Here is a 14572-nt window from a genome sequence, read left to right as displayed (position 1 = left end):
ACACATTTACATGACAACTGGGCAAAATCTCTTTGCCGATGAAGACCATGTGCTATCATCAAAAGCACAAGACATTTCTACCAATGGACCCTGTTGGTGAGATTGTTTTAACAACGGTTGTTTTCATGGTCAAGAATGACAGGATGCCATTTCAATCTGAACATACTGCATATTTTTGTATTCGACAATGGATGAGTGGCAGAACTATTCATCTCTCTGCAGATCAAAGATCAGGTCAAGGTAGCATCTGCAGTAAAGCAGTAAGGTTTTTGTAAGTCAGTACAATGTCATGTTTATACCACGTTGACACATAATCTCTGCAGCATTGTAAATGTAGCAGTACAACACAATGTTTCCTCTGGGGCGTTTACAGCAAAAGCTAGATGAAATTGTCATTGTGATTGATATTTCCTCAGGGGTGGTTAGAGTTATTAAATATAAAATTGATTAAACTTATACTTGATTCATCCCTGAGGCACGGTAGCATTATGAAACAAGTACTGCTGTGCTGAAGTCATTTCCCACCCTTTCATTTGTCTCAGGTGTGATTCGTACAAAGGAGCCGTTGGATCGTGAGACGATGCCTCACTACTGGCTTTCTGTCTACGTCACTGATCTGGGAACTGAGCCTCTGATCTCCTGGACTCACGTCTTCCTGGAGGTCCTTGACGTTAACGACAATGCTCCAGAACTTTCTCAGCCGGTGTATTTCACATCCGTCCAGGAGAACGTGGACAAGGTCATGTCCGTCATCCAGGTGTCGGCCAAAGATGTGGACACATCGTCTGAGGGGAAGCTGTCCTTCCAGATGCTGGAATCTCACCGCACGTACTTTGACGTGGATCCCAAAACAGGTAATTCTATAAAACAATACAATTGAACATCACAATCACCAGTTAAAAGTGTACTGGTTTTCAGTGGTATTGCAGGTGTCCTTTTTAAAAACACACACAGTAGATGTTTGAATGGAATTCTGTATTTCACAAAAAGATATTGTGCAAGGAATCGGCATAATTTAAAATGTTGCTTATACAGCAAGTCTTTCATTGTAAAGTGAATTACTGCTCCTTTAAAACATAATCTTAGCCTGTTGTCTGAGCAGCCTAACCTTCCAGCTTTGTGACAGTAAGTGTAGACGTTTGAATATTCAGCATGGGCCTGAAAAATGTAATTGTGTATCCGCCTGCCCGTAAAAGCCTGTTACTCTGGGATGTAGGATGTAATTGGATCAGCCAGCATACTGTCATCCCTCCATTTCAGACGCAGTTTCGACAGAAATATAGGCAACCCGTTTCACTGTGATTGATTTACACTTTGATTCAAACTCCCCTTGTGAATATAAGACATCTGGAGGACCCCTGGGCTGTCTCTTTCACAAACTGTTTCGACATACATGTAAATGTCGTCACGTCCCCGTGGCACATTTACATTTAGATTCAGGAATAATGCTGCAGCTGTAAAACCTGACAGCCAGTTATTTCCCACACGGGGTTAAAAAGTCTGAGCAGAGCATGCCATACAGAACCTGGGTGTGTCACAGATATGGCAAAGCTGAAAATGAAATTTGATCATGAGAAACTACTTCAGAGGTCACTAACAAACTGATCTTTGGACTGAAAGGAACCGTGAAGAAAAGAAAAGAAATAGCATGGGTAAAAAAGGCCTGTAACCCCCTTCAGGTTCATCTTTGACAGTTGCGACTGTGTCATCTGCTTCGGACTTTGATGTTCAGGTAATTTGCGGCGCATTAGCTCTATCGCTACAAGTTGCTACAAGCCCTTGTCCTCTTCATATAATCTCCAGGTAGCTCTGGTGTTTGTCCACACCCTAAGGCCAGTATACCAAAGGATTACAGACAGAGGGAGAGTGCGGTTTAAAGAGGGATGCCACAACAAGGCAGGGAGAACAGAAACAGCTAGAGAGTGTCACATTAAAACACGTCTTTTATTGTGCATGAGCAGGTGTGTTAGTACAGGATGAACTAACCACACATAGACGTTAGAGAATGCACAATTACTCAAGTGAAAGGGTAAGAAACGGTAAATAGATACTTACACTATGATTAAAATACGACTGGTGTAACATGATCACAAAGTTACAAGATCTGCCACTGTAACCTCACAAAAGCGCCATACACATGTTATGTGGCCAAAAGTATGTAGACTACCCTGAACACGTTCTTGTGTAGTTTTGCTCTAGTGTTGTTTTTCATGGTTTTGGACTTGCCCGCCTTAGAGCCATTGAAGGGAGATCTTAACATTTCAGCATTGAATGATAGTTTCGACAAATCATTTCAAGCTCTGGGACAACAGTTTTCCTTTACTGTGTAAACTCAAGAAATAGAATAGAGTAGACTGGACATTGGCTGGAACTACTGCTGCTAATTGCATGGTGCAATTAGTATCTATCTAACTAGGCAGGAATTTGCTTGTTAGTGTAATGTGCTTTCCTACGCTGTGACAGAGTGTTTGGATGAAGCTGTTTAGTCTATACTGAAGCTACAAGGGTACACAAAGTCAGCTCTATAAAGAATTGATTTTCCCAGTTTGGTGAAGAGGAGCATGACTGGTTGCACAGATGCCAGAGCCCACATCAGTGTTGGACCTCACTAATGCTCTTGTGACTGAATATGAGAAACTCCCTATAGCTAGCATCAGCATCTGGTGGAAAACCTGAAACCAGAAGAGGAAGTAGATGTTCAACAATCACATATGGGTATGGGTTACTTATAGGCGTCCACACACTTTAGACTATGTAGTTTAAATTAAACGGGAATTTGCATGTGAGGTACAAAACAATTAAGAGGATATTTGAAATGCACACAGATGATCTAACCTTTAAAGGCTGGAATACCACTAACTAAATAAACTATCATCAGAAAAGCAAAGAATTCTAGTAAATTCAGATATTGGCCTTTTAGGATCATGTAAATGAGCAAGATTGTGTTACCGCAAATTACGTAAAAGTGCTGTTGAAACCTCATCCTTAGAAAGTGATCCACCTTGTCTTGTTTTCACAAATGAACCCACTATTACTAATGCGCAGATGACTGCTGTTGCAGAAACCTCTCATGCCTCAACAGGATGAAATGACTCATGGCTGTACACAGGTTTCTGACTAAGCTTTTACCCTCTTGAAGCATTTGAATACTTCCTACTTGAGCATTGTGTGTCTCACCATATATAATTATTTTATATTTTTTATTATTTATATTTTTATTTATATAATTATACACTTTCAGCAGGGAAGGATGTGGGCTGAGCAACTGAAAACACAAATTACACTCAGTCCAATCTGTTTTATCGAGGTGCTGTTGCTTCAAGCAAGTTGTTGCAGTAGGTTTATGCAAGGACAATGGGTGTGCCCAATTGCCAAAATGACCAAAGAGTAATGTCTCGGTTATGTAAGTTCAGTGTAGGTTTCATTACGTGTTTCTCAAAAAGGTGGTTTGTTCACAAGGCCAGACAAGTCAGGAATGTGTCATTAGCATTTGAAATCTGCAAATTCCTCAAATATTGCATAGCCTCTATATCCTTGAACAGATATTTGCTGTTTTTTGGACTTGATGTTTTCAAGTTACAAACTGAGAACTGGTTCATCCAAGGATAATAAGTCCTTCCTCTGAGCCATAAAACTCCATAAAAAAGCACATCAGTGCTGTGTGTTCCTTCATCATGAACACACTCACTGTAGTTTATTCGGATTCCCATTGTTAGGTGAAAACTATCTACTACTCTTTTAGGAAAATCCTGAAAATGAAACATAAGATTTTCAATAAATGTACAAGACGAAATTAGAAAAACCCCAGTTTATTTATACTTCATATGTTTGTTTTACTTGTTTGTGTCTTCCCACTCACTTTTTAAAAAGTTACACAAACTTTAAAGTTTCACATGTTGTATCCGAACTCACCTTGAGAAAGTTTGTCCACTCAGAATGGTTGTTATGATCAGATAGCGTTGCTAGTCGGTTCGGCAGAGTGATTTCCATCTGAGATCAGATCAGATGGTGATCTGATAATGAGGGGCACTTCAAGGCCCTGGGGTGCCAGCTTGGCGGATTTGTTTTAAACGGTTTGCTTTTGCAATTAGTGATGAATTGGGCTGTTTGCTGCTCTTTTCAGGGGCCTGTTTGCACACGCGACATTATTTGCATACATTTGTTATTCAAGAAGTAATTTTGTATTGTTAGTTCAAGAAAGAAATCCCCTGTCTAAACCAACCAGAGTGAATTTGGACTGCTGCCCTGCAATCTTGATATGTTTGACTGACTGTGAGAGTTCTCTCACCCCTTGCCTCTTTTTTTTTAAAACATTGCTGAAATGTTGCTCAGAACTGCCACATCATTTAAGTTCTTTCGTGAAAACGTGATTTTGACAGGGCTGAATTGGTAAAATTAAGGCTCCACTTAAAAAAAAACAACAACACAAAGATGGGAAGTAACAGCTGTACAATAGCCAACTGGCTCTAGAGGGAAAGACAGGGAAACAAACAAACCAGGCCTTGACGTGCCAGACAACACTGTTTATCTTCACATGGTTTTGACAGCAGTCCAGCACCGCGGCTGAGTGAAAACAGACAACAAGGGAGAGACTCGACTTTGCCATGGATTCCCATGTTTGCACTAATGACAAAACCATTCTTTGTAATGTGCCCCACCTGTCCTAATGATGTCCTCCCAGCAGGGCTTGTTTGCACTGTCGTAAAAGGCCTCATCGACCCTCAGCAGGGTCTTTCACTGCAAAAAGCTCCCACACCTCCTCCTGTCTTCCTCCTCCACTGAGAGGCCATCCACACGTAGCAAAACTACTTTTTTTCCCTCAATTTTTCCTTGGCGTCATTTCAAGAAAATCTGCATCCAGACGAATTCACTGAAAACGAACGAAACAGAAGAAGAGACGGAGCTCGACCGGATGTTTGCCGTTTCTATGGCAACACATGAGAGCTACGGCTAATCTCCACCCGACCACCCGATCAATAAACATCCATAAGATGACAATTTGGCCCGTATAAATAAAACCAACAATAAGCATCAAAAGCCGTCACCCTAAGGACCTTGACGAGGCGTTGTCGCACATTGGGATGGATTAATAAGACAAATAAATGCCTACATTCATGGGAAGTTAGCTAGTGGTTGTTTGGTAGCATCGTAAAAAAGTAGCAAATCTGCAACTTTTTTCCCAGACTATCGCCCCCCTCTCTCGGCTCCGTTGTTTTTCATATAGTGGCCCTGATCGTACAGACGAGCAGGATATCTGCTACGAACATGTAGCACATTGTTGTTGTTGTTGTTGTTACGAGACGTCGCGGGGGAAAAAGTCAGACTCGAGGGTCAAGGGGCGGGCCGATGACATTCGTTTTCGCCGTCTACATGAAAATGAACACGAAAAGGAGGGGTGTGGTTTTTTTATTTTTCAACCTGAGAGCTGATTTAAAAAAAGTGCGTTTTCAGGCACCGCAAACACCAGATCCATGTCGATATGAGGTCGAAACGCACAAGACTTGTGCGTTTACCCACAAAAAACGTCATCGTATGGATGGGGCCTGAGTCCACTGAGTCCGAACAAATAAAGTCTAGAGCATAATTAAAACCAACAAACGCTGACCAAAGTGCTTTTCAAAGAGATTTTCAAAGAGATTCCATAAAAACACAGGAATGAAAACACAAAATCACAACACAAACAACAACCAAACAAATAAACAAACAGTATAATAAAAATCAGTGTGGCCAGTCATGTCTTATGTTCAATGAATGAGCTAAAGAAAATGTAGAAATGGAGCAGACAAATTTCACAGCTGAAAATACCGATCACCTTCGGTTTTTAACTGTGCAATTGATGTGTGTAATGGAGCGCAGTGATTGGCCACCAGATCTGATGGGTCAATAGGTAGAATAGGGGATGAGCAGTTCAGAGATGTAACTGGCTGTCGGTCCATGCAGCGCTTTAACAATAAATCAAATAATCTTAAAATCAATTCTACTTGACAGGGCTGACAGGTTCATAGTGATAATGTCAGTAATCCAGGTGAAAGGAAATAAAGGTATGAACTAGAGATGCACCGATCGACCGGCGGCTGCCATTTTCGCTGGTCACATTTGGTAGTTGTAGTCGACTCACAGACAGTAACGTCACACCCGTTACGACAATGTGTCAGTAAGGGAAGAAAATATAATATATTTTTTGTACCTTCATAAATTATAAAAAAGTCTAAATCTCTGTTCAACACAAAGCATTGTGCTGGGAAATGCAGAAATTAGCGTACATACCCGGGTGCCATGTTTCTGTCACTGCTGATAAATACACATGATTAATCATAAGAGTAATTAGTCCTTAGAATGAATGTGGCGTGTGATTTTTCTCATTGAAGACAAAAGCCAGATGTTAGATATTTTTCCTCTACGGAGTTGATGTGTGTAATGAATGAAGTGAGAATGAACATTGGAGGACAGAATGTGAATAGCACTTGGAGTTCTGCTCTTTTTCTCACCTGTGCACACCCGGCGTTCAACCCAACATACTCCAACCTGCTCAAACACTGACATGGCTGGCTTTTGCATGTTCACATTTCTGTCAACAGATTTTCTTCTTCCTCGGCATATTGCAATAAATCTGTCTCAGCCAGAAATCCAGTGTAAAAGCTGGGGGGCCTCATACCACGATTTTTTGTAGCTTTCCGAAGCCTGTATACAATTAGGCAGCGAAGGCCAGGTTTGTTTTTCAGTTTGTACACAAATACTTGCAATGCAGTGAATGCCTTTGTGGAGAAACAGTTCATACTTGTATCCACATATATACCATCTCTAGATCAATCATCTTAGCTGTTATTGCCAATGATCTGACCGTACACCATTTATCATTTCTAGATATTTTTTTCATCCCTGTACCTTTCAAACACATAGCATTTTCTCAAATCAGATTATGATTTATATTTGAATCATCTTTACATTCATTTCAAGTGGATTCCATGTGAGCGGGGTGGCTAGAGGTTGTACAGTTCACCCTTTCATAAGCTGAGATGTGTCACATTCCCCACAAAGCGGCAGGATCCATAATCATTTCACACCAGCAATAAACATGGGTGTTTTCCTTGTTGTTACTTTGGTGTGAAAGGGGGAAAACACACACACACACACACACACACACACACACACACACACACACACACACACACACTCCTTTCTCACTCTCTCTTTCCCCTCTCCCTCCAACACCTGGTATCATGCAGCCTGCAGCGTTAGCAGACATCCCCTGCCAGTCTGTCCATTAGAAGAATCCCCCTGCCAGTCTTTTATTAAACACAAAAACCCCTTTGTGAATATTATTATAATGCCAGAGATGTGATCATTAAAAAAATGCCAATTACTAACATTCATCATAAATAGACCATCAGGAATGTATTTGATTGAAAATTCCTCAACTAAAACAGGAGCACGATGAGGGATTTCTCAGCTAATTATGCTCGGGCTCCTGTAGTTTATCTGAGTCAGTGTGCAGAACATAAAGATATGTATGTGTATACATACATGAGTGTTCCTGGCAGTTCCTATACTCTTTGTCTGAAGTGAAGAAACAGCTGCCAACACAAAACAAACAGCTGTACAGCAGCCAACTGTGTCTGAATAACCTGCTGAGTCACATAGTTTATAGAAACAAACACACTGTAACTGCACAGACATAAACACTGATTCACTAAACCGCCAGTCTGGTGCTGTCATTGAGCAATCTGCTAATTCAGGGCTGGCCCCAGGGGGCAACAATGCCACCCTTAGCAATGTGTGGAAAGGGAATGATGGGGGGTTACCGTCCCAAAATCGACCCTTAGGGTTCAACAACTATGCGACTCACATGCAGTCGTTTCCAGATGTTCTTCATTTTTACCTGGAGAGGTTGGAAGCAGATCTAAGTTTCTAAAACTGAATCAGTTTGACATTGTGGATATAGCCTTCTCTCTGAAATCACCTTTTCATTATTCCAAAAGTTGAATAATATTTCTTCAGTAAGTACAGTTAGTATGGTAGCTCATGGCAGCTTGATGGAGAAGCAACTTCCCATGATCCCTCCAAACAGATCCATCCATATACAGGAATGTCAGAGGGCGAACGGGGCGAAAATTGCCAACGTTTTTGTTCCTAGTCCCACCCTGGCAGAGACTGTCGGTGACAGAGTGCTTAGAATTTGCATTACAATATCTTGGTGAGCTTCTAAATCTGGATAGTATCCAGTTTTAGTGTTTGGCAGCAGAAAACTGGTGTACTGGTCTGAACAGAAACACTGACAAACTGGAGGATACACTTAAAGGTAGAAACAACAGAAACAACATCCATAAACCAACATGTGTTTGCTCAGCTCTGCTACTGTGAGACACACCTATAATAACACTAACACCCCTAACTGTGTGTGTGTGTGTGTGTGTGTTTGTTTGTTTAGGTGTAATTATCACTCTCACTTCCCAGGACTGAGACTCAGACACTGACCATATTGATCTGTTCTGTGTGTGCAGGTGTGATCAGCACTCTCTCAGCCTTGGACCGGGAGGATAAACCAGAACACAGTGTCGAGGTGAGTCTCTTGGAAACAACATTTTCACTTCTTCTTCTTTTCACATGTGTAGATGATTTTCTCAATTAATCGTTATGTCTATAAAATGATTGTCTTTTTTCATTTCATGCAAGGTTTCAACCAGCTGTAAACGAACATAACTATGTTATGGCTCCTCTTTCTTCGTTATTCTCAGGTAATGGTTTCAGATAATGGATCTCCGTCTCTGCGCTCCACCGCCACCGTTGTGATAAGAGTTCTAGACGCCAACGACAACCGACCGAAGTTCACCGACAAACTTTTCCATGTCAAGCTGCCTGAACAGCGCCAGCATGTGGGCAAACAGGAAGTCTGCAGAATGGTGGCCCGCGACGACGACGAGGGCTCGAACGCCGTTGTGACCTACAAGCTCCAAGACAACAAGGACGAGGGTTTTGAGATCGACCCGGTGACGGGGGTGGTGACCTCACACGGGGATTTCTGGCCTGGAAACTACAGTATTCTCACGGTAGGGGTCCACATCTTTACTCACAGTTGTCAGGTAATGATGTACTTACATGGAGTTGTGTGGCTACAAAGCAAAAACATGTCTCCTGCCTTTCACCAAGAGTGATGATGAGTTTGTGTTACAGCCAGCTTGAGGTAAACACTCTCTTTAAAGAGTTGAGCTTCATTCACATGTCTCTGTGGGAGGTGCGGAGATAGCTCTGTGAAAGAGGCTAAATTACCCGTGCTTAAAGGCACCTCACTAACACCTGCTATGAAACCAATGAGTGGTTTCCATCCTTGTCATCATTCTGCATGGCAGAAGCCAGAGAGTTTAATCAGCTGCAAAAACATCAAAACTCTTCCTTCCCTCCTCTGTTTTTCGTGATGTTCTCCACAGGAAACGAAAGCATGAGGAAGAACAAAATCAGACCGCCTCTCTATACTTCCACAACATCCTCACCCTGTCTGTAGCACTCGACTCCAAGCTCATTGGTAGTGAAGACGCAAGACTTTGAAAATATAGCTTAATTTTTAGGACTCATTTCCTAATCAAGCTGGAGGACATGGTGCATTTGTTGAGGACTATTTTTGAAGTGGCTATTTGTATGGAATGAGTCAGCATGAACTACAGTGTGTGTGTGTGTGTGTGTGTGTGTGTGTGTGTGTGTGTGTGTGTGTGTGTGTGTGACATAGTGATGAAGGTCACCCAGTGCAACAGCTCAATGGAGCTCTATGACAAAGGAAAAGACATCAGGCGTTGATTCACACACAATAATTATTCATTGTTGATTTGGGTCTTTTCATGATATTTGTTGACAATAAGATACATTTTTACAAATGGGTGTTTTTATCACCTCTGAGGGTGTTATGATTCCTCCCCAGTTTTAAGATGAGGTCCCATGGCGGGGAAATTACATTTGTTTGAAAGTCATTATTCCAGAAGAATTATTAAACAGCAGCAGAAAAAAAAAAATTGGATGCGTGTAGTAACATCAAATCTAGATAAAAAAACAAAACTGATTGATAAACACCTGTATTTATCGGGTAGAAATCTATAGAAATGAAAATGAACATTTTCACTCAACAAACAGCTAAGGTAGCTATGGCAACACTGTCTTACCATAGCTCTATTTTTTGTTAATTTCCAGATTAAAGCTACGGACCAGGGCAGCCCGTCACGCTCATCCACGGCGAGACTCGACATCGAGTGGATCGCCCACCCACCAGCCTCCTCCGAGCCAATCACGTTTGACGAGCCCCCGTTCGCCTTTGCCGTCATGGAAACAGAGCCCGTGACTCACATGGTGGGCATCATCATGACGGAGACGCATCGGCAGAAGTGGTTCGATATCGTAGGTGAGGAGAAGTAAACACACGCGCTGGTATTGATCGGGAGATGTTTGCTTCTATCGGAATCAACTTCAAGCTCTAATGAAAAACAAGCATCGCATTAATGATCTCTAAAAGAAGACAACGGATGAATAAAACTATTCATTTTTATTTCCACAAGAGGTTGTGCTTGACAGGGAAGGGCAGAAAACAAACCACAGAAAGAACAAAGATCACATTGCTTCTGTCTGAAGTTAAACTCCCACAGCCAGAGCACAAAGCACAACGTGTTAGGAAAGTATCACCGTATTGCCACTTATGCCGAAGTGCTGACTTGTGCAGCGCCGGCTCTCACCGGAGAATACACGCAGGTTACAGACAAATAAGCATTTAGAGGCTCTGATAATCTGGAGACTCCCACTCAAGCTCAGCAGTCCTGCAACAGTGAAAGATGTTGGAGCAGAGCAGAGCGAGTGTGAGTTAAAGGAACATAATGTACCTGCTGATATTTGTACCTTTGCTTATGCTTAATCCAAAATGAGTGCTTGAGGAATCTCTTAGATATCTTTATGCACACTTTCCTGTAGGGAAGGCTTCATAGGATGTGTTAAAAAAAAAGAAGACAAATAAGGAGATACACACATGAGCCATGGGCAACATTAACATTAATGATATAAGATCATTCATGAAGACACATGAAATTATAGAAATGCAACCAGAGGCTATATTACATTCCTGGTTCATTCAACCATTTCTTTTGATTTTGCTTATTGAAGCTGTTTTGCCAAAAATAAGTAAATCGGTTTCTGGTAAGACAAGAGCCTGGAAGACGTTCAAATCAGGCGGTAAAAAACGAATAATTAAACCCCACAATTGTACATAACATGTCATCAAGGTAACCTGATATGTCGCCCCAAAGTGCTGTCCCATTCATGTTGATACCATTTCAAGCCCTTGTGGCCTCTCACACCCAGCTATTTAGCAGGTGGTGTGAGTTACGTCCCTGAGGGTTCAGGGCTTCAGGCCAAAGTGGGGGTATACTGGGAGTGGACCTAAATCTGCTGTTGTCTCCCTGTGCAGCCTGGCAGAATGGGGTCAGGGCAAAGAAAGTGTCAGCTGGAGCAATTTAATGGTGCAAGATTATCATGAGTATAAAAAGAGAAAAGACCTTTGCTGGTTTCTTTAGGCTACTCTCATTTTGTGTCTCGGGAGCTTAAAAGTATCTTAAAAAAGACATTGAAGAACAAACATGGTGACCAGAGATGGCAGAACATGAGAATGAATTCGCTATGGACATTTCTGAAGATATACAAAGGGCTTGGACGTGGCAGTGGCCTGTTTTGTGTTTGAGGTCACCAGTTAATCTAGAGAAACGACACTTTGAAAGAAAATCCCAGACGGAGTTTCCAACATGCCTCAGAGGAGGAATGTAAGGCTTATTAGAAGTGAGGTGTCACCCTTGGCATTGATGGACTTTGTTCACCTTAGATCTCCAAGTTTACCGACACCTTCAACTACATGCACACACATGCACATAGACACAGAGTCAAGTCTATGAAGTTACAGAATTAAGGAGTTACCATTTTGACAGTTTTTTAGTTTGGAAACCATCAAAAAAGTGACATTAGCTGATGATTATTTCTGCAAAATCTTAATTTTGTTCTATATTAAGGCATAATTCATTACACTACACTTCATTACACTACATTATGAATATACTGTAGTTACATGTTCAGTGCATACATTATAAATATATTATATGTATATTACTTTAGTATCCAGTTAATTCCTTTACATTAGCTTGGTGGCCATGCAGGCGTCTCTGTGCCATGTTATAGTTAACACTGATAATATGATAACAGATGTTTACAGGATAGATGAATAGAGTAAACATAAATGAATGCAAACAAAAGGTAGACCAAGAGAAATGATGCGATCTTGCCACTACAGAAGCTTAAGTGTTCCTGGAGTGATGGATGCATAGAGAGAACAGGGAGGAGGAGCAGAGGAAAAAAAGGTCTCGGTGTCAGCGGCATCAGCAGGACGGTTTCTCTCTGTGAGGATGAATCAGCAGCGTTCCTCCTCTCATCACTTGCCAGATCACCACAGGAGGAAGGACCGGCCATTCCTGCTCTTCCTCCTCTTCTCATCCTCCCCCTCCTTTTCCCTCCTCTCTGGCTGCTCTCGGCCTCAGGAAAATTAGGACCGTCACAGAGGGTTTTATGAAAATGAAAAGGCGTGACCATATTTTCAGTTGAAGTGGAAATCATTCCCCGGACGTTCCGCATTGTCTCGTTCCCTTTGAGCCTCCCAGGAAAACACATGATGGGTTTGCCAGGCCGTTTCCTGCTGGGCGAGGCAGCATGTGCCGAGAAAGACTGTGGTTCCTCCTGTTCAGTTCGCTGTGCCAAGCTCCTTCTGTGCCAGAACCCGACCGCACAACAGCAGACACTCTGCTTCCCTGTGGGGACTTTCACTTGTCTCCTAGCTGCTGACGCCGGATGTTGCGTCCTCTGACATTCATGTGTTGCATTATGTCACAAAGCAGAGGAGTCTGGCACTACGCTATCACACTAACTATAGTGTTAAAGACATGTTTACAAAGTGATTCAAGCATTCGAAAAATCCAGAAATAGTACTTGATGCATCCATTATGACATTTATCCACATGCACGTTTTACCTGACAACACCAATAACTATTAACAGAAATAATGCTGATACATTAACTCATATCTTTATATCAACTGAACTGTCCAAAATGTTTGCATGTCATGAATCTAAAATGGCAAATTCTGGCTATTATAGATAACATAAATAAATAAATAAACAAATGGGAGAGAAATCTGGATTCCCGCAGTGAAATTCATAAATTTACAAGAAAAAATACCAAAATTTATGACAAAAGTAATGAATAGCGGATAATAAGCCCTGCAGGGATCAATGATTACTGCTTTAATTATTAATACAAGCCATATTGTCATGTTGTTGCTGGTTTGGTTGGCTCTAGGTCTGACTCTTTCACACACAGTTGACTATTTACATCTATAGCTATACATGATATTTAATGACATTATAGAAAAGCATCATTTGCGGAGTAACCACGCGATCCATTTCTCCCACTAAAACATAGCAGATCAGAAGTACAAAGTGTCATAAATGAAACGGTGAAGTATGATAATTGTACTCCTGTGGGGTACTTGAGTAAATGTTGTGGATTGGTTTTGCAGTAGCTCTGACAGCTCTGTGTTCAGTCAGTCAGAGCTGAAGTGTTTGTTGTAGCGTTGGATAATTGTGCATCATTTTTCTCGCTGTGTGGTCTGCCAACATAACTCAGTAATTATCACTGATGGCCTGTCAACCATCACATCAACCTCTTCTCTTTGTATTTGGAGTTGCGAGAAACATGAGACTTCACCCAGTTTTCATTTCCATTTTGATGACTGCATGATGAGACTGGAAACCAGCCGCCATATTCCAATTTGATCTTTTCTGAACCAATCCACTGTGCTCCGCAGTCAAGTATCACTGACCCTCATCTCGTCGGCAGATGAGGGAATGTTGTTGTGTCACAGGACTCCTCTCCCATGCAGATATGATCGGGCATTTATCGCTCTGCTTTTACCCCCCCAGCAGCAGAACCCAGATGCCTATCGAGCCTCTCTGGCCTTGAGATAACTCGGAGAGACAAATGAAGACTTCCCTCTCTGTCAAAATAACTCAAACACCTTCTGTGAATCTGCACAAAAACAACACACTGCGTTTAGAGCCAAGTGGAAACACGAAGGCGGCGTTAGGATATCAAAGAGCATGCGTGTCTCTGCTGTTTTGCGGATGGATGCAGCCCTCCTCTGGCTTCACTGGACAGTGATCTGTGTGCTGGAGCTGGTCCCAGCTGGGTGTTATGTGGTCGGGATGAGGGTCAGCACCTGCAGGTCCGAGGCCATGGCTCTCTGCTGGAGGGTGAGGTTTGTCCCCTGCAGGGGAGGGTTGAGCATCAGTCTCTGGGTCTGAATGCAGCAGAGCCTCCTGATGATGGGGACACAATGAGAATGGAACAACTGCTGGCAAGATAGAATTCTGTCCAGGATTGGATTGCAGTTGAAAGGAATCATTCTTTATGGGAAATACGTGGATTTGCTTTCTTTTCTAGAGTTAGATGAAAGTATGGATACCACTTTGATTCCTGTCAGCTAAATTACAGCCAGCAGCCAGTT

The 14572-nt window shown here is 42.0% G+C and overlaps 1 protein-coding gene across 1 annotated transcript in view; it reads left to right on the top strand.

The window, feature by feature from the left end:
• Positions 1-14572, top strand: part of fat2 (FAT atypical cadherin 2) — a 108508-nt gene that overhangs the window by 17779 nt on the left and 76157 nt on the right. The window contains exons 3-6 of the mRNA XM_084009744.1: positions 543-854; positions 8502-8560; positions 8736-9047; positions 10177-10384. Coding sequence (XP_083865870.1) covers positions 543-854; positions 8502-8560; positions 8736-9047; positions 10177-10384 — 891 coding nt within the window. The remainder of the gene's footprint in view (positions 1-542; positions 855-8501; positions 8561-8735; positions 9048-10176; positions 10385-14572) is intronic.

This window comes from Eutrigla gurnardus, assembly GCF_963514095.1.
Source record: "Eutrigla gurnardus genome assembly, chromosome: 5".
NCBI classification, from domain to species: domain Eukaryota; kingdom Metazoa; phylum Chordata; class Actinopteri; order Perciformes; family Triglidae; genus Eutrigla; species Eutrigla gurnardus.
The sequence above is the reverse complement of the archived record's forward strand: the minus strand, read 5'-3'. Positions and strand labels throughout refer to the sequence as shown.